Source organism: Mytilus galloprovincialis, chromosome 7, assembly GCF_965363235.1.
Source record: "Mytilus galloprovincialis chromosome 7, xbMytGall1.hap1.1, whole genome shotgun sequence".
NCBI classification, from domain to species: Eukaryota; Metazoa; Mollusca; class Bivalvia; order Mytilida; family Mytilidae; genus Mytilus; species Mytilus galloprovincialis.
In genome coordinates this window covers 33,622,136-33,649,847 of record NC_134844.1, presented here as the reverse complement: position 1 = coordinate 33,649,847, position 27,712 = coordinate 33,622,136, and the positions used below count along the sequence as shown (strand labels likewise).

Below are 27,712 nucleotides of genomic sequence, written 5' to 3'. Positions count from 1 at the left end.
AAATATGTAAGTGTCCCGCAGAGTCGACTTCCTGTTTTGCAATTGTGAAACTGAAATCAAAACTCTCTGAAATGTAAAAAGAACTTCGGAAAATTGTGCATAGACACTTAGGTATTCACTAAAGTTACAGTGAACTATTTTCTATAATGCTAGGTCAACATTTACATTCTAATTTCATGCCATGACAAGTTTAAATTACATTTCTGTAAGTTGTAACAACAAACAGACAGAATGAGAAATTTCATCACTTTCAGTTTTAAGTTTCCTAAAATTCATCAATAGAAGGCAGGTATTACCTGTGGCCTTTGATCATGATGACAATTTTTTTTTTACCCATTTGGTCAAAATCATTCACAAAACACTAAACTTTAAAGTAAACATCTTTATATTCTTAGGGTGTCATCTTATTTTTAAAACAATGAAAAATCTTAATTTACTTTATTTTTTAGCGCACTACAACAAAATCGTTAAAATGGGTTAAACATGTATGCGAGTGAACATGAAAAGGGGCAAACAATCGGATTTTAAAAAATGGGTTTTGACTACAGAGTCCCAGGTTCTCAATCCTGTCTTTTAGGTAAAAGAAATTTCAGTACATTTAAATGACAATTCCCACCCTCCCACACATCTCTACATACCTTGTTCCATAGTTTAAACTAGAAATTCAAAAACTGTTTGTGTCGTATTATACGTTAGTTTATTTTCTATTCAATTTAAAATCAACTTCAAAATTGTTATTGAAAACTGCTTAATTTAACCCTTTCAACCCTATACATAGTATATGCTGCAATGACGTACGCCGTTCCCCACTGCTATTCGCGGCAGATGCAGCGATGACAAAGGATTCTTCTTAAGGACTCTAAACCATTCGGTTTTCAATTGGGTCTCTCTAATTTTTCCTCGTTTGAATCGAGGATATACAAGGTCTCATTTGCGCTTGAAATCCCGGCAATTTTTATTGTAAAATTATACAGTAGAAGGAAAATAAAAACAAATATTTTGACAAATGCAAATGGCGGAAATCGGAAACGAAGCTGTAAATATGGAAATATTTCAGCAGTTCTATGGCGAAACTAACAACGAGGATTAGTTAAAAGGTTTCTTGTTATCTCAATGTGTTATTACATTTAATTCGTGTGGGAAATATGATTTGATCAATCATTACGAGACGTAGAAAAAGGGGGGAAAATGGAGGTTGACTGAAATTTTTTAGGACAGAGCCATTTATTTGTGCCACGATTACATAAAACATTGTGTATGGTGCAATACGCTACGGAATCGAGCTACTGGTGTCTTCTTTATTATATGGCAGATAAAACAACAAAATAAATGAAGACTAAAAGTGGTTTTTATTCAAAATTCAATACAAATGTAATAAATTATACCTTTTACCTGGTAATTATCTGAAAATGCAGGTAACCTGATAAAAATTTTATTAAAATAATTGCCTAACATTACAGTTCATGCTCGGCTGAACATTGATCAACATTTTTCATGCAATAACTTTCTCTGTATCTCATATAATAAAAAAAATACAGCAGTCTGAAAAAGAATATACTGTTCTAATGAATGAACACAAAAAAAATGCAGCAGCAGCAGCCATTTTTCTATTTTTTTGTGTAGTGTTGAAAGGGTTAAAACCTCAAATCAGTACAAACAAAATTTAGTTCAGATCTACATACAATGTAGTACATTTCTTACTCCACTGATTGTGGTTTAATTTCATTTTCGTCCCCAGCTTAAAGCTAGGGGAGGCAAAGAAATAAGGGGTCAATTTATTAAGCACTCTCATGTGAACATTTTTTTTGTTGCACAAGTTGGAAAATAAATGCCAATAAATAGAAAATTTTTACCAGTACCGTTAATTATGACCTTGGAAATCTTGATAACTTATCATGGAAACTTTGCTTTGTTAGCGCTTTCATGTGTACAATTCTTGCCAGAAATTTATGAAACTTTTATCATAGGTTTATATCAGCGATGTCTGTGACACTTTCGAAATAAGTGACAATCAAATGTTTTACTAAAATGTTTTATGCCCCTTGGTAATATTAGTAAAAACAGAAATTGCATTGCATTGGCTCTGATTTTGAAGCTTTCATTTCTCTAAAATGTTTGTAAAAAAATAAAAGAAAAAAGAGTGTTTTTTGTATTGCCCTTGTACCTTGGATAAATACATGTAGAATATGTGCAACATGGCGGACATTAGAACTCAGATCTTATATTGTGTTTATTTCTTATGATTTTTATTGCCCTTCTTGGTACGATTGTATCATCTACATGTATCCTTTTTTATCAGTTTATGCAATACTTTTGAATATAAATAAATGCAGTGTTGCGCTCATTTCAGCTCCAGATGTTGAAATAAAAGGACTGCCTGACATAAGATGGAAAAAGCTTTATCAAGAAGACGTGAAGATTACAAAGTACTGTGTGGTACCTGTCCAGATGAACAGTGTCGTGCCAAACTGTTTTTCCCAGCTTATGATAAAAGTATAGAATGTACAAGTTGTGGTCAAAGACATGAAAAATCCACCCTTCAAAATATTGCTGAGGTGACAAATCCAAGTGTCGCCTTACATAATATCCTTAAAAATATTTTATTAGGAAATGTCAAACCCAAAAAAGGACCAGATAATGTCAAGGTGTTAGGGTTATCTAATTATGTCTGTAAACTTGTATCGCCTATATTAACAAGATATGGGATGTGTAAGAAGACAGGTAAAGCTCAGTTACTGACTGAACTTGGACAACCTCCTGTATTTGATTGTGGTAAAATTTTAGGTGATCGTGCTTTTGTTATTGATGAAGAGAATTTATCTATTACCGGCTATGGTAGAGATAAGTCTGGTAGCCAGAAATACTTATCTGGTACCCTGGATGTTATTAAAGATGTCAATGATGGAGAGGAGAGACTGGTAGCTATACATGCTGATGGAGATGGTCATTGTTTGGTCCATGCTGTGTCACGTGCCCTGGTTGGGAGGGAATTGTTCTGGCATGCCTTACGTGTCAACTTGATGAATCATTTCACAGAAAATTTAGACAAATATAAAGACTTGTTCAAAGACTTTGTAGACAGAGATGAATGGAATGACATTATTCAAGAATGTCATCCAGAATTTTGTCCACGAGATGGTGAACCTTTAGGTTTAAGGAACATACATGTGTTTGGATTAGCCAATGTACTGAGAAGACCAATTATATTGTTAGATTCTATAGAAGGAATGCAGAGCAGTGGGGACTATTCAGGTAAGTTGAATATGAAGTACCAGTAGACCTTTTCAATAAAATAGAAGTAGTCCTTTAAATTTTCAAAATGAAAAATTGGACATTTTCCATGTGAGAGTAATGATGATTCCAAGTTCATAAAAATTGTTATATTATTCTGTGAATTTTTCAAATTAGGTTAATAAGTAAAAAATTGTAAATATAAATCTATGGAACTTTGCATCATTCATCAACAAATACAAATGCAATTACAAATGAAATTACACAAAATATATTTAGTTTATGAAAAATTCAGTACATTCGTATCTTTTAAAAAGTGCAGTAAACATAAAATTACAGTTTGTGTACATCAAAAATTTTAAGAGCTCTCATGCCTACATCCATTTTTAGTGTGTTTTTAGGGAAATTTATTTCAAAGGTTTACATTGTAAATGAGCAGTTCAGAAAACATGAATTACCTTTTAACATGAAATTGAAAACTATTTGTGTTATTGCCCTTGGACATAAAATATGAGCATTGGAAAGCTGTTCTTATATTTATTTAATGTTTGAAAAGGAAGTTGCTGTGTCAAAATATTCTTCATTGATCATATGTTTCAACCATATTTGTAAGAAGATTTTGTTTCTCTATGATAAGTATAGATAGGTATTGAAAGTCCACTAACATATTTTATATCTATACATTGTTTTGATAAGATGTTTTTATGGTATGTCAAGCTTTTTTCATTTTCTCTTTACAGCTGTTTTTTTACCAGGACTTATAAAGCCTGAGGAATGTAAAAGTAAAGATGGAACTTTGAACAAACCAATTTGCATTGCCTGGAGTAGTGTAGGCAGAAATCATTATATATCTTTGGTTGGTATAAAAGGTAGGTGTTTTACCTTAGAATGAAGATCAATTATTTGGTTTATGACAGAATGAAGATCAGTACATACACATTGTTTGTATACATGAAAGATTGAAGATTAAAGACAATACAGATACATCGGTTTGTATATATGACTATAATTCATAGCATACTTCAGTTTAAGACAACTCTTGCTACTTGTTCAAAGTCCAGCCTGTACCAATTTATTTGGAAAGTGGGACACATCCTTCCTACATTTCATTGTTTGTTATATATTTAGGTTCAATTTGTGGTCTAAGTTTTTCAGACATCAATAATTTTGCTTTTAATAGATCAGAGACGTGTATTACAACTTAGTTTAGTTTGTTTCTAATATCTCTATTCAGTAACACACTCCATGATTGTTGATTGAATTCAAAAACTTGCTTGAAATGTTATTCCAAAAAATTAAACCGTTTGATCATACAACAGAAAAACAGATATACAAGGTGTGGGTCGTAAAGCTCTTATAATTATGTTTCCTCTTCATTTTATGAGCATCACCAGTCATTATGTATTTATGTCACTGCTGTTTTACGTTTTACTAGCATTCACTTAACAGCAGATTGATTATATTTTAAAGATTGTTTGTGGTAGCTGATAGATGAGAGAGAAATATTATCTTTATATGTACATGTTGAAAGTGGTATTTTATATGACAATTGAAAAAAACAAAAGAAAAAATAGTAAATTTAAATCTTATTTATTAACATAATTTCTGTCTTTATATATATTCTCTCTTTCTATATCTTCTAATATTTCTGTATAACAAAACTGTATTTGTTTATTTTTTTCAGGTAAACCACCACCTAAACTTCCTCGCTACATGATCCAGAAGACATGGGGCATGCCAAGTACACTGTTAGATAAATATATTGAGTTAGATGAGTATGGTCATTGTATAGTTGGAGGGGACAAATGTTTATCTGTAAGTTTATTTCCAAACAATAAGCAAGATAAAATTCACTGGAATATATCATAAGATATAAAAAGCTAAACTTTCCTCAAAAGCTGCACACAAGAATTATTTTTAGGTTAAACAATATTCCATGTGATATGGTCAATCTATTTGAGAAATTGCACCAAAGTACATTGTACAAAAGAAGAACGAAAGATACCAGAGGGACAGTCAAACTCATAAATCGAAAATAAACTGACAACACACAGGCTAAAAAATTAAAAGGACAAACAAACAAACAATAGTACACATGACACAACATAGAAAACTAAAGAATAAATAACACGAACCCCACCAAAAACTAGTGGTGATCTCAGGTGCTCACAACATAAAGATAGACTTGTACATTTTGCATATCTCAAATTATAGTTTTTGGCTTGTGACCCGCAATAGCAAACAGACAAGTCACAGGCAGTTTCATGTGCCTTTGTAGTGTCAATTACATATTAGTTATAGTCCTGAATAATAAGTAATAAAATTGAGAATGGAAATGGGGAACTACATGTAGCATAACTGTTGCTAGTATTCACATGTATCTCTTTATTTGCATAAAAAGTATTTGATAATAAAACTTGAAAGTGCTAGAATTTCAAAGTCACTAGCTTTTAAAAGAATTTTTTAATATTTGAAATATTTATTAAATTTTACAATATGTGATTTACCTCTTATTTGAAATTAACTATTAAACTAAGTTTCTTTTTGAATTGTCATAATATAATAGTTTTCATATATTTGTTTTATTTCAGGATAAATATCTGAGGCATCTTGTGTCTGCCATGGAAGAAGTTTACTTTGAAAAACATGGCGTGCATCAGCAACTTGTAGCAGACGTCCACCAGTTTATGTATAAAACTTCAGGTATGAAACATTATTTAACAGAATATTTGTGTTTAAAGAAAGATGGAAATTGACCTTGATACTTCAAGCTTTTTAACTGAATGCAACCCTTTCCATATTTTATTGATGAGCTGTTTAAGCTACTGAACAATTTGAAACAGTTCAAATTCAAATTCTTTATTAACTTTGAGTCTTACGACTCACCAGTGTATTAAAATACAGTGTATACATATTGCATATTACAAATGATATAAACAATATGTATGAATAACAATAAGTAAAACTTAAAAAGTTTCATGATTACAAAATATCTTTACAACAAGCTGTTTCTTAATTAAAAAGAGAAAATGTGCATCATGCTTTTTAACTGAACGCAACCTATCCAGAGCACCTGATAATATTATGGGTTTTGATGAGAGTTATTAATACTTAAGATATAAAATAAAAATCTGTTTCCTGTTCCTTTATCATTGTTTGATGTTGGTCAGTATACCTTGCTTGACGTGCATGTTGCTTTTTTCCCTTTGGTTTCTGTTACATTGTACCTGTTAATCCCAGATGTAAAAAATAAATTCAAACAGACAAGTAATCAATAATTCTGTATTTTGTAGGCATTGTTGGTGTACTTCCTGAAGAAGTGTTAAAGACAACTCAGAGAGCTGTAAGAGAGAAAAAGTTATACCGCTGTCTTACTTGTGATGGTGTGATGGAATATATACTGCCACCAGAATGGTTCCGCAAGGGAGGAAGTCTGTACAATATAGCAATAAAAACACAAGGAGCTCTCAAACCTGATAAAAAATATCAATTTCCAATGCAAGGTAAAATATTGTTTTACCATTAGATTTTGTAATAAATTTTTTAAATGTTGGTTAATTAAATTACTTATAACCAAATTTTAATTGCAAACATTTTTGTTTCTTTTTTATTAAAGATTTTTTTTGTTCTATAGACATATGAAACTTTCTTTGTGTCACTGATAACATGTTATATAGTGAAAAAAATGACATTATCCTTGTATTTACAGGAGTTGTATGTAATTATGATGCTGAAAACGATGTGCTGATACCTGATATGGCAAACAGTCAACTTAGTATCTGTTCCTTCTGTCAGGGGTAAGTTTGTCTTATTACCAGATATGGCAAACAGTCAACTTAGTATCTGTTCATTCTGTCAGGGGTAAATTTGTCTTATTACCAGATATGGCAAACAGTCAACTTAGTATCTGTTCATTCTGTCAGGGGCAAGTTTGTCTTATTACCAGATATGGCAAACAGTCAACTTAGTATCTGTTCATTCTGTCAGGGGTAAGTTTGTCTTATTACCAGATATGGCAAACAGTCAACTTAGTATCTGTTCATTCTGTCAGGGGTAAGTTTGTCTTATTACCAGATATGGCAAACAGTCAACTTAGTATCTGTTCATTCTGTCAGGGGTAAGTTTGTCTTATTACCAGATATGACAAACAGTCAACTTAGTATCTGTTCATTCTGTCAGGGGTAAGTTTGTCTTATTACCAGATATGACAAACAGTCAACTTAGTATCTGTTCATTCTGTCAGGGGTAAATTTGTCTTATTACCAGATATGGCAAACAGTCAAATAAGTATCTGTTCCTTCTGTCAGGGGTAAGTTTTACTTATTACCAGATATGACAAACAGTCAACTTAGTATCTGTTCATTCTGTCAGGGGTAAGTTTTACTTATTATCAGATATGCCAAAAAATATTTCTTCTCTTTAAACACCCAAGAAACATTTTCCAATGAAAAACCAAACCTAAACAAAAGGACAATCTTTGCCCAAATGTTCATTTTTTCATGAAAGATGCAAATTTGACACTTACAAACCTAAACCCTGTTAGGGTTCTTCATTTTGATAATAGCTGGAAGGTTATCAGTAATGAGAAAAAACAACTTTACAGCAAGGTTGTGACTGCTCCAAGTATATTTAAATAATGAAGTTCCTATTATATTTACAGTGCTCATGTGCGCCTAGTAAAAGGAGATGGAGGAGTAAAGTATGAGAATGGTGATCGTACAACAACACCAGCTCCCAGTGGTAGATGTACTTGTGGGTTTAAACATTACTGGGATGGCAGAGAATATGACAATCTACCAGAAATGTAAGTTAAATGAAGGGCTATCTTAGAACTAATGTTTTAAAGAGTCTGTTATCATTATAATTTGAAAAGAATTGGTTGAAATAGAATGAAAGAAATTAATTACAAAAAAAATAAAAGTTGGTGAAATTTAAATATATATGCTAATGCAAAAAATACAAATTTAAAAAACCGGTTGATTCTGGAAATTCTTTAGTAAAGAAGTTTAAGATTTTAGCTTTTTTAATCACTATACCTGAATTTGTAGGAAAAAAAATCTTTTGACAATAGTTTGAATACTTATTTCTAGAACAGCCATAAGGGGAATAACTCTTTACTACATTACAGTTACAATTCGGGAACCTTGATACTGGGATTATTTATACACATGATACGCTTGAAATGTGGATCATTGCATCTTAGTTTCACTAGTAAAATTTAAATGAAAAAAAGTCAAACAAACAAACAACAATCAACTGTTTAAAGTGTACAAAAAAATTAAAACTGATATATTGAGGATTTTTATGTGTAAAACTTAAAATTTAATACAGACGTATCAGTTGAAATTGGATGTAAGATGAAATATTTTATATATTCCCATTTGTTCCCATGAGTTAAATATCCCCAAAATAAAATAACTGTATAGCCATACATTTATATAAACACAGGAGGATACAAATATTTCCGATAATAAAATTATTCTGTTAGACAATGTATGCCTATGTGTAGCTATTGTTTTGATCAATGTTTTATGGTGTTTTAATCATACTCTTTGTAGATTCCCCATTAGTATGGAGTGGAATGGAGAGGTCGTGGCAGAAAAAGTTATGTGGTTTCAGTACGAATCTGATGACTCACTTAACAGTAATGTGTTTGCAGTAGCACAAAAACTAGTTCAAAAACATTTCCCAGGTAAATTATTCAAATAAGATTTTTCTCATATGTGTACACAAAAAAAAGTGTCAAAAAGGGCCAAGTGAGCCTTTCCCATCACTTGGCGTCTGGCGTCCGTCTTCGTCGTCCCTCGTCGTCCGTTGCCATGGCTAAAAATAGAACATAGGGGTAAAATGCAGTTTTTGGCTTATAACTCAAAAACCAAAGCATTTAGAGCAAATCTGACATGGGATAAAATTAATTATCAGGTCAAGATCTATCTGCCCTGAAATTTTCAGACAAATCGGACAACCTGTTGTTGGGTTGCTGCCCCCGAATTAGTAATTTTAAGGAAATTTTGCAGATTTTGGTTATTATCTTGAATATTATTATAGATAGAGATAAACTGTAAACAGCAATAATGTTCAGCAAAATAAGATCTACAAATAAGTCAACAAGACCAAAATTGTCAATTGACCCCTTAATGAGTTATTGCTCTTTATAGCCAATTGTTAACAATTTTCATAAATTTTTGTTAATTTTTGTAAATTTTTAGGAAATATTTTCCACTGTTATTACTGGGCCAAGTTCATTATAGATAGAGATAATTGTAGCAACAAGAATATTCAGTAAAGAAAGATCTACAAACACATCACCATCACCAAAACTCAATTTTGTCATGAATTTATCTGTGTTTATTGTTGATATGCACATAGACCAAGGTGAGCGACACAGGCTCTTGAGAGCCTCTAGGTATTCTAAACCTTAAGTAAATAGTGTCAATCTTTTTTGTTAATTAAAGGCTATATACAAAGAAATGTGTTGTGTATTGTAAATATAATTTTCAATTTTCTTTTATACCAACTCAGCTTTAATTCAGCAATCAGATTTGACTTGAAAATTGGTCTGATATGATAAGAAAAATTACATATCAAAAACATATCCTACAGGACTATTGAGAGTATCTGAAAAATATTCAGAATGACATCATTTATGATACCAAACATAATTATACAACCAATAAACTCTTCATTTCAAAATGTTAGAAATGAAATACTGTAAATTTAGAAATTATTGCAAAGTATGCGACAGGATTATAATGGAAATAATATAAACTTGCATTTTGAATTTTTAAATATGAATTAAACAGGATAGCATTTTAGTCAAAAATGAAAAAATTGCAATAATAAATGCATGCAATAATTTCTGAAATTACAGTATGCAGGGTTTCCCCTGGGTCAATTATTTTTTTCGTCACCTCTTTCGCCAAAACAATATATTTTTCGCCACTTTATAATTTTTTCACAAAGTAACATAAATATATTTTTCGTTTAAAATTTACCTTTCTTTCTACCCCCCCTTTCCCTTAAATAAGATGATTTTGACCCATTGTGTCTATGATTATTCTCTCAAACTTATTTTAGAGTCTATATTTTAATGAATAAACACTGAACATTTACTTTAAAACAACAGAATTTTTTTAACTTAAAAGGGAAAAATATTCGTTGTATTTTAAAAAACTTTTCTAAATGAGGGGGCCAATATACTTTTAATAATAAAGAAGATATCAGTATATCCTGGAATATAACAAAATTAATGGACATGTTTTGATCATATAATACCAGTATAGTTCGTAGGGAAAGTTTCTTTAAAAGAAAAATACTGATGTGCCATTTTGTACTAAGAATCCATTCGTTTGATGTGTTTGGACTTTTGATTTTGCCTTTTGATTTTTGATTTTCCTTTTTGAATTTTCCTCGGAGTTCAGTATTTTTGTGTTTTTACTTTTTTTTTTTTTTGTACTAAGAAGTGGGTTTTACAACAAAACAAAAGCTTTTATCACATGAAATTGATCCCTCATTTCATATCACATGAAATTGATCCCTCATTTCATGTGTAGTCATAATATTGAAGGGTTACTCTCATTCGAGGGGTTGTTCCCAACCTTTTGGATAGATTTCTTCATAATGACAGTTTTCTTTTCTTGACCATCGTATATGAAAAAGTTGAGACGTAAAACAATGCTTGAAACACGTGTGTCACTAAAACGACTTTAAAGTAGTCTCCCTAATCAATTACCTATATTAAAGTCAAAGGATAATTAAAGTTTTATGTCGGAAATTTTTCTTGCTTTTGAACATTTTTCGTCACAACAGCAGCTTTCTTTTCTAAACTATCTTTAAAAGGAGAGGAGACGTCAAAAGTTTGCTTCAAACACGATCGTCGCAAAGTGGTAAATAAATTCTGTATGTGACATTTAGCGGAAGCCATTTAACCATATCATTTTGTCAAACAATTCAATCAACACCTTTATTAATTAGTCATTTGTTGTCGATAGCTATAAAATGCAATCAGCTGATTATTGATTTTCTGTCCAAATCTTAATGAGGTCAAGGTGAATTCCGAGTATTGCCTGATCGGGTACAGTCCTAGAAACTCGAAAAAAAGTAAATAAACAAGATGGAGGAAAATAAATCGTTATATGTATTTCTTTCGCCAAATTCTTTCACAAATGACGAATTTTAATTGCCACAATTATTATTTTTTCGCAAATTGCGAAAATGCGACCGCCAGCGGAAACCCTGAGTATGCAATAACTGTTTGTTTTTAATCAGAATATATTACCTAATGATATTAATATTACAGGAGAGTTTGGGAGTGAACGACTTGTCCAACAGGTTGTGAATACAATTCTACGTCGTACTGCTGGGCAGAAAAAAGATCCAGAGAAATCTGTGGTCAATCCATATAGTGATGAAAACTTCTCAGCAGATACAGCATCTAAAATCATTCTTACTGGTCATGCAGTAAGTACTACGTATATGTCAGAATAAATCCAACAATAAGTACTAATATAGTATATAAAAATATTGACCTGTATAAAAAAAAGTCTTACACAGCATCTGAAATTAGTCTTAAAGTTGATGCAGTGTGCTCTGAAATTATCTGCAATCTGCCACTTAACCATCAATTAGAATTAATCTTAACATACTTTTACAGAATCTAAATTAAGTCTAACAGGACTGGCAGCATTGAAAATTTATAATTGATCATTTGAAAGTCTTTTTTGTAAACTCTTTAATTTGTTAAAGGCACAGTTCATTTAAAATTTTGAAATTTTATTGATCATAATTGTTTGAATACCAAAGTAGAATCCTGTATATGAGGTAAAAAGAAAACTCACTAGTACTATTTCTTATATATTAGAATCCTGGAAGTACATTGAAAAATATATATATTTTTGTATGTATTTATTTTCCCATTTTAGGCCAAGACACTGCATAAAGAAGAGCTGTGTAAGAGTGAAAAAGAAAAGCAGGTTAAGAAGAGGATAACATCAGAAGCCCAAAAACATCAGCAAAAGAAAACTGCAGAAATTGCTGCAACATCAACACAGAAATCTAGTCCTAAAAAGGTCAATATATATAAAGTCAATGTTCTACTTTAGTGAGAGATTTTATATTAATGGTAACATTCACTAACCCATCAACAGTTTATGACTTTATAATGTATAACTCTTATTGTTGTATGATGCCTCAGGAGTGAAAATACAGAATTTATTTCTATTGTTGTTCAGAAAAAAATCCATATTAGCCATGTAACTTCAGGGAAATTCCCTTATAATAGATATTTGATTTTTTAGTGGGAGAATGTTTCACATTTTTTTCCTGATTTCTTAACACTATAAGTAAAAGGAGCTGAGGGTAGGTCAAGAAAATAGAAACACAACAAGACCAATAAAAAAAGACATCAGCCTACAGTCTTCATCAATAGACATAGCATCTACACAACATGTCAAGCAGTAAATTGTTCCTAGTCTAAAACAAATGTCTGTGAAATTAACCAAGACTATCAAAAACCTATCATCAACACAAAATTTTGTTAATGACACAAACATTAAGATATATCTACCATCATTCATTAATGCTTCCAGACATGAGTAGGCACCTAAACATTAGCATTGTATATATAGTATTTGATTTAAAATAATCAGAATTTTGTTAGTACATTGTTGTTCATGTATATAAGAAATCCACTGTATATGGAAAAAGTTTGATCATGGTCCATCAGTGTGATTCTTTCCGTTTGCTACAAAGCAGCAATGTAATATTTGCATTAATACTTTTACACGAAATATTTGCCACTGAACCTTAAAAAACTAACAATCAATTTTTTTATTCCGTCATTAACATTCTTATGTTCATTAATCTTGATTTTGTAGTCCAAGTCATTAGACTCTGGCGTGCAATCAAAAACAACCACTGCTAGCACAGATATCACCATGACAACATCAAAACTAAGTTCACCGCGGCACACTGGTGAGAAAAAAGTAAAGATAGCTACATCTGATGGCAGACAGGTAAGTCAATACATAATGTAAGCTTTTCATTCTTATTATTTGAAGCTGATATACATTTATACTACTGCTATTTTAGGTAGGTGTGTTATCATCTTTCTCTTCTGAACACCTAAGTTTTTGTGTCAAAGAGTTCTTAAAACTAAACTTTATGAAAGTTAAATAAGATATACAATACAACAATAAATTTAAACAAAATGAAAATGTAGCTGTTTTAAAACCATATGCACAAATTTATTTATTTTTGAGAATTTGTTTATGAAAAATTTGTAACATATGAACTATATGCTCAGAAAAAAAGGAAATATCAGAATGCATAATTTTTGGCTTTATTTAAAAGCAACATTCTCATAAGATAGAATTGAATCAGGTTGTTAATTAGAAACTTTACTCTGGTCATATGTTATTGTTCTTCTTCAATTTCACTTTGCCAGTCTACATAGAATATATTAGAAAGTTCATTATGAAGTAAATTCCATAATTTAAACTAGATTTACAATTTGATATATATTTACTTGTAGACGATGTTGAATTTACCAGGGGAAGTTACTTATGACCAGTTAAAAAATCTGATAGCTGAGCAGGTTACTGTTCCTCCTGTACGACAGAGGCTCAGGATAGGATTTCCACCAAAAGAATTAAAACAACCTGAAAATGCAGAGCAAACCATACCGTTACTTCACGGTGATAAAATAAGTGTTGAAATATTGCCTGACAAATCTGTACCCATGGAAATTGATCGTAAAGTTTCTACGAGAGATAAGAGCAAAGTGAGTGAAGTACCTAGTGCTCACAGAAATTTTGGGGCTTGGAGCAGTTTTGAGGAAGATGCTCATGGTAGCACAGAAGAAGCATTGTTAAGGGCATTAAAAGCAACAGAAGGAGGTAAACACATTTTAGATAGGAGTTACTCTTCATTTGATGGACTTTACCCAGAAATAAAATGCATGCATAGATATTTTGACAAATTGCTTATACAATAATTGACATCAGAATGGTATTTTGCAATTTTTCTTCAATATAATTAGAACTAAAACTTTTAATTGAAGTTTGCGTTTTGTGACCATAGACAGGGAAACAAAGGAATTTCACCAGATTAAAGTTTGATAAGAGTTGGCACAATGCAATAATGAATAGGGAATAAACCCTGATGAGTGTCACATAAACTGTGGGAAGTTTTTCTATTCGTTTATGAAAGAAGCAAAAGATTGTGATAATACATATACATAATTTATATCTGGATGTTAATATTTATCTACTAAAACCGTTGATGCTTTTAGCAGAATATTAAAGTAGTTGAGCATTTATTTAATCTCATGTTCAAGAATTTTTTTTTTTCTGTTTTAGCAAGTGATAGTCTGGATTCCTCTATAGCTAGTCTTGCAATCATGTCCACTGTTACTGGCCGTGACCTTTGGACATATGTTCAAACTATGCCCCATCTTTTCTCAGTAGGAGGTCTGTTTTATAAACAAATGGAGAGAGATTTAGGTCTTGTTGATGGTAAACATTGTCAGCTACCTGCTTTACCAGGAAAAGTAAGTTTTAGAAAATCAGAAAAGTAGACAAATAATTTGAATAATGATTACTGATACAAATACTCTTAATACTCAGCCTTTAAATTAAACAGAGACTTTTAGAACAACTATAAAATATGGATATATGTTGTATGATTGTCAATGAGACAACTCTCCAACAGAGACCTAATGACCTAGAGGTTAACATTAATAAGTCACTGTACATCCTTCAACAAATATGCACTGGATATGTAGTTTGTGATAAGGAGCTTTTACAGATTGAATTAAAAGAAAAATGTAAATTGATATTAAATCTAAGCATTTATAGCAAGTGCAAATAAGAGAATATTTGATTATTTAAATTTTTTTCAGCATTGACTAAATATACACTGATAAATAAGTTATATGTTGAATTTTTCTTTCAGGTTTTTAGGTATAATGCCCATGACGACAGATTAGAACTCTGTTTAGAACCACATGGACATTTCCAAGTGGAACCAAGAATTGAAGAAAAGGTAAAAGAAATGGTGGATTCAGGCAAATTGGCAGAAGCACGATTTGGTAGTAGTGGAGCAGTTGGTCGACACAGTCCCAGAATGCAAGCATTTGCAGGTCAAGGTCATTCTATGAGGTCAGCTGATATTGAAAGAATGCCTGGTGATCTTCCAGAACCAGTAGGGCACAATCATCATCATAACCAAGTCCGAAAACTTCAGGTAAAGTAAAACAGTAAACCAGTTGTGATCCTTGAGGAAACCAATTGATTATTAGATAAAATTGAGAATGGAAATGGGGAATGTGCCAAAGAGACAACAACCTGACCATAGAACAGACAACAGAAGAAGGTCACCAACAGGTCTTCAATGCAGCAAGAGTTTAGCTAGTCTTTATATTACTCAAGCTGCAGAAAGTTATAAATTCCAGTCAAGCAAGACGAATAAGATTCTCTAATGACTTTGATGGAATTTTTTTAGTCCGAAGTGATTTCAAGGAAGTGAAAGTTTTGATCATACAAATTATACTGCACTTATACCTGCCTTTGAGAAACATTATGATAAATAGATGAATTGAGGGAATAGTTACCATCAATTAATTGTATCAATTATCTAACAATTATGCTTTAAAAATGATTTTTATTCATTCTAGAACCTTTGTGATCCTGATAGACATGAGGAATCCATTAGTGAGGAATCAGAAGAAATACTTGAAGATGCACCTGCAGTGCAGTCACCAGAGTACCAGAAACTTGGACCAGGATACAGTGTTATCAGTTCAGAAAATGTAAACCAATCAAATGAGAACTTTCAGTTGTTTAAAGACCTGGCCCAAAGCATTGAAGAGACAATGAATGAAGATATAGCTGATATTAATAAAGAGGTATTGTTAAATGTAGATTCTGCATCAAGAGAGACACAACATTTATTCATTCCGAACAATAAAATTGCTAAGCTTATTTATTGCACAGCATAATTCCCCAAAACTAAAGAAACAGTTATTTTATTGCTGTTCTTCATCATAAAATCACAATGAAGCCTTCACATAAGTTGCAAAACTCTTACCTAATTGCAAGATTATGACAATCCCCCCTAGATTCAGTGTGAGTTGAATTCTTTACCTACTGACAATCACGCCACAGCTTTGGAAAAAAAATTGTTCCATGCCTATTACTATTATATAAATGTTTTCAACACCTGATATAATCAATATCAAATCTATAGAATTGTTAACTGGATTTTCAAAACAAAAATCAATAATTGATGTTGGGATGTGCTGTTGGCAGAAGCATGTTTGGCTGCCAAACAGTGTCCATTCATTAACATAAAAAAGCTTTGATGAAATCTCATCATTTTATATAATCTGAATTTTATTAGGAGTGGCTTTTTTATTTGTTTCAGATGGAGAGAATAGACAGTGAAGAAAGAATGAAGTCCAGTGTATGTAGCAGTGATATGTTGTCTCATGTTCCGTCAATATCTTCTATGTCTGACACAGTGTTTGAATCAGAAATCGACAATCCAAGAGGTATAACATCTGAAGGTAGTAGTTGTGTCATTAATTCCACAGATAGTGATAAAATGGAGGTCAATATGGAGTGTTCTGATACTGGTGTGAAGAAGTTGGACAAAGAACAATGTGATGTCATTAGAATTGATAGTGCGTCTGCTGCGGCTTCTGTGAGTCAGCAGTTAGAGGACAAAAAGACAATTGATAAAATGGAAGAAAATTCAGGTTGTGCTGGATCTCTTTCAGATGATGAGAAAATAAAACCTGAAACTATTTCTGGTGATGAACAAGATGAGTCTGTATGTTCATCATCTGATCAGCAAGACATTGAACTAAAAATAGACGAAAGTAAATGCCAACCAGATTCTATGACACAAAATAAAAAACTAATTCCTGAAACAAAGCTGGAGAAAGATGTTGCCAAAACAGGCTTTTCTGCACAGACCAAAACTGACAGAGACAAAGAAATGGATACATCATAGCACATCTGTGCTGTATTATATGTAAATGATGTTAATGTATTATATGTAAATAACAATTATGTATTATATGTAAAAGTAAATGATATGTAAATGATGTTAAAGTATGTTAATTTATTGTAGATTTTGTATCTGTTTCAAGTCTCGGTAAATAATTATGTCAGAAATTGTTATTGTGTCAGATTTCAGAAAACTTCATCTTTTATTAACTTTCTATTAGAAAGTGTCAGAAAATCCCTGTGTAGATTTTTTTTTATAGTTGAATTCACTGTTTAAGTCTGGTGACACTTAAAAAAAAAATATTATTTTATGGATATAGATAGTGTTCTATGTTTCATGAATATGATGGTGCTCATTTGGGATGCCATGTTGCTAAGCCATATATTTCAGAAATGATAATTTAATTTAATGAACATCACATTAATGTGTATCATTCAAGAGAGTAAAAATTGTTTTTATGTTTTCAAATTTTGGATATATATATATATATATATATATATATAGATTTATCAGTTTTGTGTTACTTTATTTTTTGTCGTTTTTTAAACATCGAATAGATCACAAAATTAAGTACATGTAAGAGAAATATTTTGTAGAAGTTATGACAAATTTATTTTAATGCCTCATTTATGGGCATTTTGTTTTCTTATCTGTGTGTCTGTTTGTCCGTCCGACCGTTCCTACGTTTGTCTGTTCTTCCATTCGTCCTGCTTCCTGTTAAAGTTTTTGGCAAGGCAGTTTTTGATGAAGTTGAAGTCCAATCAACTTGAAACTTCGTATACATGTTCGTTATGATATGATCTTGATTATTTTGATGCCAAATTGAGTTTTCACCCCATTTTCACAATTCACTGAACATAGAAATGATAATGTGGATGGGCCATTCGTGTACTTGGGACACATTCTTGTTAAATCTTGCATTAATTGACAAAACTAAGATATCACTGTAAAATAATTTTCCATTTAAGGCATTTTAATTTTTATACCCATATATCTTACTCAAGATTTATTACAACTACCACTGTCATCTTTTTAAATATTTAAGCATCATCAAATATAAAATAAAACTTTGGTTTTGTTTTGAATGACTCAATGGTTACCATCTGTCTTCGCAAGGTCACCTCTCTCTAGTCAAATATAAGGTTATGGGCTTTTCAATATTTTTATTTATTATTTATTGAAGAATATAATTCTTTGTTCTAAATGTATCAGATATAAAATAATAACCATTTGAATATATCAATCAATAGGTGGCATGTTAACATAATAACAGACATTCAACTGCTTTAGATATATGTCAATAGGTGGCATGTTAACATAATAACAGACATTCAACTGCTTTAGATATATGTCAATAGGTGGCATGTTTTTGTTAACATAATAACAGACATTCAACTGCTTTAGATATATGTCAATAGGTAGCATGTTTTTGTTAACATAATAACAGACATTCAACTGCTTTAGATATATGTCAATAGGTGGCATGTTTTTGTTAACATAATAACAGACATTCAACTGCTTATATATATGTCAATAGGTAGCATGTTTTTGTTAACATAATAACAGACATTCAACTGCTTTAGATATATGTCAATAGGTGGCATGTTTTTGTTAACATAATAACAGACATTCAACTGCTTTAGATATATGTCAATAGGTGGCATGTTTTTGTTAACATAATAACAGACATTCAACTGCTTTAGATATATGTCAAAAGGTGGCATGTTTTTGTTAACATAATAACAGACATTCAACTGCTTTAGATATATGTCTTGTTACTTTTTCTCTATATTGACTTTTCATGGCATTTTTACCATGCTATGGTGTATTGTTTAACTTATTGCTGAAGGCTGTACTGTGACCTATAGTTGCTAACCTTCTACATCATTTGGTCTTTGGTGGAGACTTGTCTCATTGGCAATCATACTTTATCTTATTATTATATCCTTTTCTGAAATGGAATCAAGTTATGTAGTAGCAGTTTTCACAGCTGTCAGAAATCTAATTTATTAAGATAATCATACTTATACACATAAACTAAAGTTGACATATTATTCTACTTTGTATAGTTATTTATTGATATCCATGTATTAAATTGTTAAATTATTTCAACATTTCATTTTGCAAATTTTTAATGACTAACTAAATTATGATTTTGTCTTTCTTATATATCACTCAACTAAATAATATATAGAAAAGTATGCAAAAATAATCATTGATGAAAGATGTAACCAAAACATAACATGTGAGCGATTCAGGCTCTTGAGATCCTCTTGTTTCGTTTATATCTGCTATTTTTACTAGTTTACTGATTTATAAATTCATTACAGAAGAGAAGGAAGTGTGTCACCTTCACGCAAGAAAGATAACTTGAATTTTCAAACACAAATTATTATAACTTGAACATTTATTATTGCGATTGTTGAACGATGTACATATATTTTTGTTAGAAAGAATTGACGGTATTATGACATGGTTGTGTGATTAATTTTCCAATTTTTGTGATGTCAAAAGGGAAATGTTTTTTTCTTTCAATTATTTAGATGTTGAATGTACTGAATATTTTTGTCATTTTCAATGATATTTGTATTTTGAACAACACTGCAAATAAAAAGGGACAACTGGGTTGGAGTTGAAGTTTAAAAATAGATAATGCCTTCAAAAGAACGTCTAAATAAACTCTAAATGTATCTGTACAAATAAAATTGTAAAACTTTTTTTTGATTATTTTTGGGACAAGAAAAAAATCGGAATCTGTAAAGGGATGTTTTGTACAAAAAAAGATGATTTTTTTGGTGATAAAATGAAAATAATCTTTAATGTCATATTTTATGATCTCTTTGATATATGATAAGGCTTGATTTGCTTCAGCTCACAGTAAAGATATTGACAAAAATAATGGCTACCCATTTTAAATGAGCATAGAAAATGACCTGAAAGAGTTATTTAGTATTGGAAGATGTGTGTCCATTGCATTGTTAGAAGATTAAAGACTAGACTCTGTCAATAGATATAGCTCTTTCTGATTAAATTTTTTTTTTATTATATATTTCTAAAAAGGATTTATTGGAATGCTCAAATTTAATTTTCAAATTCTTTTATGATTAAGATTATCATTTTCAGACAGAATGCTACTTTAGTTAACCCTTAACATATTAATCAACCTGCATGCCAGTAAGCATTTTTCTTTTTATGAATAAACACAAACAATGTGAAAGTATGTAAGTTTAGTATAGCCCAACTTCATGGATGTAAATTTTGAAATTTTGCAATGTTTGAGTTATTGCGAAAATTGGGACAGGAAAGTTTTCTCAAAAATACATAATTGAATTTAAAATTTTGAAAGCATTGTTTTATGAAATTTTTTCAGAAATAGCAATAATTTATCTTGCAAAAATCTTGATAGTAGGTGCTTGCAAAATTTCTGAATTAACACTATTCAGTTTACCATTTTCTTATATATTACACAAGATATTATATGTTAATATTATTTGTTAATTTATGAAATTGAAGTTTACATTAATTGAAATTAGCTGGCAATTTTATTTATAACCAGAAGTTGTGCCATATTACTTTATGTGTTGTCTGTTTTGTATGGCTAGGCCATTTATGGTTTGGTTATGGCATGTATGTAAGATACTTTTCTCATCAGTTCCAAGACTGACCTGATATTAATCTAAAGAACAAGTGAAAACTTTTATGTCCTCTTGACATTGGTTATTAAGGCTTCGTTTATGCAAAGATTATCTTTTTAACTGAAAAAATGTTTCACACAAGTACTATATAAACCTATAATTACTTTTTAAAGCTTTATTGGAGATATCCACATCAGCCGTTTATTATACGACCGCAAAAATTTTAATTTTTTGGTCGTATATTGCTATCACGTTGGCGTCGTCGTCTGCGTCGTCGTCGTCGTCGTCCGAATACTTTTAGTTTTCGCACTCTAACTTTAGTAAAAGTGAATAGAAATCAATGAAATTTTAACACAAGGTTTATGACCACAAAAGGAAGGTTGGGATTGATTTTGGGAGTTTTGGTCCCAACATTTTAGGAATTAGGGGCCAAAAAGGGCCCAAATAAGCATTTTCTTGGTTTTCGCACTATAACTTTAGTTTAAGTGAATAGAAATCTATGAAATTTTGACACAAGGTTTATGACCACAAAAGGAAGGTTGGGATTGATTTTGGGAGTTTTGGTTCCAACAGTTTAGGAATTAAGGGCCAAAAAAGGGCCCAAATAAGCATTATTCTTGGTTTTCGCACAATAACTTTAGTATAAGTAAATAGAAATCAATGAAATTTTAACACAAGGTTTATGACCACAAAAGAAAGACTGGGATTGATTTTTGGAGTTGAGGTCACAACAGTTTATGAATTAGGGGCCAAAAAGGGCCCAAATAAGCATTTTCTTGGTTTTCGCACCATAACTTTAGTATAAGTAAATAGAAATCTATGAAATTTAAACACAAGGTTTATGACCATGAAAGGAAGGTTGGGTTTGATTTTGGGAGTTTTGGTCCTAACAGTTTAGGAATAAGGGGCCCAAAGGGTCCAAAATTGAACTTTGTGTGATTTCATCAAAAATTGAATAATTGGGGTTCTTTGATATGCCGAATCTAACTATGTATGTAGATTCTTAATTTTTGGTCCGTTTTCAAATTGGTCTACATTAAGGTCCAAAGGGTCCAAAATTAAACTTAGTTTGATTTTAACAAAAATTGAATCCTTGGGGTTCTTTGATATGCTGAATTTAAAAATGTACTTAGATTTTTAATTATTGGCCTAGTTTTCAAGTTGGTCCAAATGGGGGTCCAAAATTAAACTTTGTTTTATTTCATCAAAAATTGAATAAATGGGTTCTTTGATATGCCAAATGTAACTGTGTATGTAGATTCTTAATTTTTGGTCCAGTTTTCAAATTGGTCTACATTAAGGTCCAAAGGGTCCAAAATTAAACTAAGTTTGATTTTAACAAAAATTAAATTCTTGGGCTTATTTGATATGCTTTATCTAAATATGTACTTTGATTTTTGATTATGGGCCCAGTTTTCAAGTTGGTCCAAATCAGAATTCCATATCAAGTATTGTGCAATAGCAAGAAATTTTCAATTGCACAGTATTGCACAATAGCAAGAAATATCTAATTGCACAATATTGTGCAATAGCAATTAATTTTCAATTGGAGTTATCTTTCTTTGTATAGAATAGTAGTTGATAATATATGTTGGAAATTTGCCAGACATGACTATGATGTCATTTTCTATTTTTATTTGCCAATAACTTTATGTAAATAACTTCATTGGAAATTTGCCAATATAAAATGTTGCTGATGAAGTCTTTTTTCCTTATCTTATCTAAAATGTTTTTAGATAATGTATGTTGGACATTTGCCAGACATGACTATGATGTCATTTTCTATTTTTATTTGCCAATAACTTTATGTAAATAACTTCATTGGAAATTTGCCAATATAAAATGTTGCTGATGAAGTTTTTTTTATTGTTTTATACAATAAACAATGTATATTCACTTTTACTACCAACCAATCTTTACCATTCAGTGATAACAAGCACTTTATTTTACATTTTAATATTTTATGATGTATTTAAAAGAGTAGTTATTGTTGCAAACTCCATTAGAAATTTGAATTGATATCAGTTTTGGAAAAAGGGAAACGGGGATGTGAAAAAAAAGGGGGGGGTTAAATTTTTCTCATTTCAGATTTCATAAATAAAAAGAAAATTTCTTCAAACATTTTTTTGAGAGGATTAATATTCAACAGCATAGTGAATTGCTCAAAGGCAAAAAAAAACTTTTAAGTTCATTAGACTACATTCATTCTGTGTCAGAAACCTATGCTGTGTCAACTATTTAATTTTAGATTTAAAAAGTTTGAAGAAGAAATCTTTAATTGATTTAAATTTGTAAAATCTTGACATTTGTTTTGTGTAAAAAAAAACCATGTAATTTCAAAAATTTGATCACAATCCAAATTCAGAGCTGTATCACGCTTGAATGTTTTGTCCATACTTGCCCCAACTGTTCAGGGTTCGACCTCTGCGGTCGTATAAAGCTGCGCCCTGCGGAGCACCTGGTTAGGATTGAAACGGAGCAAGTTTCGGGTAGAATGTGAAATAAAAAAGGGATTTTACAATGAAAAATATTTGCAGGCTTTAGTTGAAACATATGAAAAACTTTGAATTATTTATAGCCTGTAACGTGAACTGCATTGTTACAGAATAGACAATATAGGCAACCATTTCCAAGCTTTAAACAGAATATTGGCATTTGAAAGGAGTACAGAAAGCTTAAATTGAGCTATTTGGCATAGTAAAGGTTATATGAAAATAACCCTTTACTACTGTCATGTATTGTAAGTCTGTGATGATTGTATTTCTGCAGCTTTACATGTAAATACATTAACCATATCAAATTTTTTTTTTTTGTTTAGTAACATGTATAAAAAGGAGAAAAATTTAGTTCAATTAAACAAACAATGTGTCACCATATTTTTTTTGGGATGTCATTTACAGTTATTAGTGCTTGTTGTTTATTTTTTAGTTTATTTTCATTATGTTGTTAATATATAAATTTGAAAACAGAATTAATATGTAAATCATTAGATGTTCACATGTATTGACTTAATGTGGCTTCTAATATTGAAATAAAAAAGTTCATCATGGAATTGTTTTGCATAGCTGAGTATTGATTTATTGTTGTACAAATGTATTACAATGAAAGATGTCAAAGGATAGTTTTGAAGATATTGTGCTACCTTAGCCTGTTTGACCAAAGACACATTTGAAGTCAGATTGGTAATATGAATAAGAAGATGTGGTATGAGTGCCAATGAATCAAAACTTCATCCAAGTCACAATGTATAAAAGGTTAACAATTATAGGCCAAAGTATGGGGACTGACCAGGAAAGGGCTGTATAGCCAGTCAATTTTGTTAAAAACTTCCATTTATTGTCTGAAGTATTGCCTTCAACATGGAGCCTTGTCTCACACCTGAAAGCAAATTATAAAGGCCACAAAATGACTAATGTAAAACAATGCAAACAGGAAAACCAACAGTCTAATCTGTATATAAAAATTGCTTTTGAAATTTAATTGAACAGATTTGGCAAATATTATGCTTTTATAAAATATGTTAAATTTTTTTTACATGTTTTTTTCTTCAAAAAATGAAGCTCTATTTTAATTTCTGACTGGATTTCTTATGCAAACTTAAGTTATAAATTTTTGGTAGTACAGCAGCTGTATCAGTGTGATAACTGGAAAACTGTTCAACCAATGCTTTACACTATAAAAATGAGTAGATGTGGTATAATTGCTTATAAGACAAGTGTCCAACAGAGTCAAAATGAATAGATAGTAGGCAATTATAGGTCACACTACAGCCCTTAACAATGAGAAAAACCCATACTCTATAGTCAGCTATACACAGCCCTGACATGAAAAATGTAAAACAATTGAAATCAAATAAGGAAACTGATAGTCTAGTTTATTACAAAACAAATATTACAGACATAAATTAACAATAACCACTGTACTACATGCTCCTCACTTTGGACCAATACATAAAGAATATGGACATATTAAACATGTTTGTGAGCACTCAACCCAAACTTACCTGGGACATTATGTAATAGCACAAGATAAGAACAAACTGTACAAACCAATTGTAATAGTCTCAAGTTTTAACATGTTGCTAATGATGGCAGAAGGATGTTATCGGTATGGTTGAAAATTTTGACTTTTGACATTCTGGAGTTATAGTCCTTGAATGATTTGGAAATGGCACTTTATTTTATTTCTGTCCAATATAAACTTAAGTACCTTTCAACCAATTGTTTCTGCATTGTTGTAACTGATGTTAAGATGGAAGTCAAATGAGTTATTGATGATTTTCACTTTTTCCTTGGTTGATTGGAAAATGCAGTGGCGGATCCAGGGGGAGGGTTCCGGGGGTTGGAACCCCCCCTTTTTTTTGGACGATCAATGCATTTGAATGGGGATATATAGTTGGAACCCCCCTTTTGTCCTGGATTGGGAACCCCCCTTTTTAAAATGGCTGGATCCACCCCTGAAATGATACTTTATGCTGATTTTGTTTGATAACTTGAGAAGGCTAGATTCTTTCCTTTTCAAATTTTAATACATCTGTCTTGTGTCTGGTGCTTCTGACAATTTTTATTTTTCTATTCAGGAGTTATGGTCCTTTATTACTTTAACAATGAATCTAACAAATTTAAGAAACCCAGATAACAGTCATTTTGATACCATTCATTGATTGATTTTATGTTGATAGTCCTATATATAAAGCTTAACTGCAAATATCACTTGAAATTAACATGATCCAATACAATGAGGCCAAGGTCAGATAATCCCAGAAATACATGTTCACCTTGCATTCATTCCATACACAAAATATAGTTGACCTATTGCTAATACTTTCTAAGGAACAAACATGAGCAGGAAAATTTAACAATAAACAATGGACCATGAAAATGAGGTAAAGGTCAGATGAACCATGCCAGAAGGACATATACAGCTTATTATCAATCTATGCATTAGGTATACCTGACCTACTGCTTAAAGTATCTAAGAAACAAACATAAACTAACATAAAATTTAACATTGACCAATGAACCATAAAAATGACGTCAAGGTCAGATAACCCAACAGACAACAAATACATCTTACGATCATTCCATACACCAAATATAGACAATCTATTGCTTATAGTTAAAGAAAAATATACCAAAACACAAAAACTTAACACTAAGCAATTAATCGTGAAAATGAGGTCATGATCAAATAAAACCTGCCGACTGACATGTTCATCTTAAAATATTGCCATACAATCAATACAGTTGATCAATTTCATAAAGTATTAGAATAAAAGATCAAAACACAAAAACTTAACTTTAACCACTGAACCATGAAATAAGGTTATGGTCATATGACATCTGCCAGTTGGACATGTTCACCTTACAGTTCATCCATACACCAAATATACTTTACTAGACCTATTGCTTATAGTATCTGAGATATGGACATTACTATGAAAAAGTAACAATGCTCACTGACCCCATGAAATGAGGTTGAGGTCAGATGAAATTTGTAAATAGTTATCCAGTTACGCATAAGAGAGAAATTAAAACTACAAAAAGTCACAACTTTTTTTTTTCAAGTACTGGTATTCACGTGCTGAACCATAAAAATGAGGTCAATGACAATGGACATATGACAGACAGAAACTTCATAACACAAGGCATATACATTGTATATACCAAGTATAAAGCATCCAAGTCTTACACTTTCTTAATTAGAGAAGCTTCTAAGAAGTAAGTTAACACTACAAAGCCGGATCACTAGCCTATGTCAAGCTTTCTTTGACAAAAGTTGCAGGATCACAAAAATGGCCAAAACACAGACCAGTACAGTGTCTTTATTGGTTTGATGTACAGCATATACTTCATCAGATTTTTATTGGTTTATTTTTCCTTTTCTATGTACCTTTATCAAAATCCATTTCTGAAATATGTCAAATAAATTTAATATAACATTTACTGTGTGTGAGTTACGAGGAACCCATATGGCTGTTGATCCCAGAAACTTCCATTCATGAATTCACCAGGCCCAAGGTGCACATTACTTGTGGTTCATTGTTTGTCTATTGTAGACTTTTTTTTTTAATCTGCCTTAGAGCCACTTGTTCAAAATAAGGTCATTATATTTTGGTATAATTGTAAGATGATCATGTCTGTTTCACTCATTTACATGGATTATTGATAATGATAAGTTTATGTGATACTTGTAGAAAAAACCTTATATTACAGATTTTCAACATAAATTCAGTCATGATGAGTACATTAGGGGAGACTTACTCTCTTGATGTTGTTGACAGTTTTTGTTCAGTTATCAAAAATTTGTCAAATATCTTCATTGACAGGAACCTGATGTTCAGTAGTTGTTCATAAATGTGTTTTCTTTCTGGCTTTTTTTATATAGATTAAATCTTGGTTTCCCTGTTTGAAGTCATAATAGCTTGCTGTTCAGTGTGAGGCAAGGCTCTATGCTGAAGACCGTACTTTGACCTATAATGGTTTACTTTTACAAATTGTGACATTGATGGAGAGCTGTCTCGCTGGCACTCATACCACATCTTCTTGTACCTAATAACTCCAAAGGGACGACATCAAAAGTTCAATGAAGGATAAAAAACTTAATTCACATAGTTTTTTCACTGACCCCCACACCCCCTCTCTTAACTTAATTTGGGAAAAATTGATTGACCAATAGGGATATATGTAAAATCGATTTTAGATTAACAAAACTTGCAGCAATGTTGACCCCCCACCCACAAACTATTTGATTTAAGTTTCTTATCCTACATCGATCTTTTGATGTTGTCCCTCAAGTAGTCAATAAATAGTGGTGTTCATGTTTGTATTTTTGTA

The 27,712-nt window shown here is 31.1% G+C and overlaps 1 protein-coding gene across 2 annotated transcripts; it reads left to right on the top strand.

Moving 5' to 3' along the window:
* Window positions 1–17: 17 nt before the first annotated feature.
* LOC143082823 (deubiquitinating protein VCPIP1-like) lies at window positions 18–23,928 on the top strand. Of its 2 annotated transcripts, none has more exons than XM_076258693.1 (17): window positions 18–111; window positions 2,351–3,252; window positions 3,972–4,100; window positions 4,916–5,046; window positions 5,823–5,934; window positions 6,525–6,734; window positions 6,941–7,028; window positions 7,892–8,035; window positions 8,790–8,923; window positions 11,531–11,691; window positions 12,153–12,299; window positions 13,107–13,244; window positions 13,763–14,126; window positions 14,589–14,779; window positions 15,184–15,474; window positions 15,905–16,135; window positions 16,654–23,928. In XM_076258693.1, the coding sequence occupies exons 2-17, from the start codon at window positions 2,388–2,390 to the stop codon at window positions 17,242–17,244; spliced, it is 3,927 nt and encodes a 1,308-aa protein (XP_076114808.1). In that variant the 5' UTR covers window positions 18–111; window positions 2,351–2,387; the 3' UTR covers window positions 17,245–23,928. The 2 variants fall into 2 exon arrangements, with proteins under 2 accessions (XP_076114808.1, XP_076114809.1); XM_076258694.1 differs by having other exon boundaries at window positions 54–205.
* The last annotated feature ends 3,784 nt before the right edge of the window (window positions 23,929–27,712 follow it).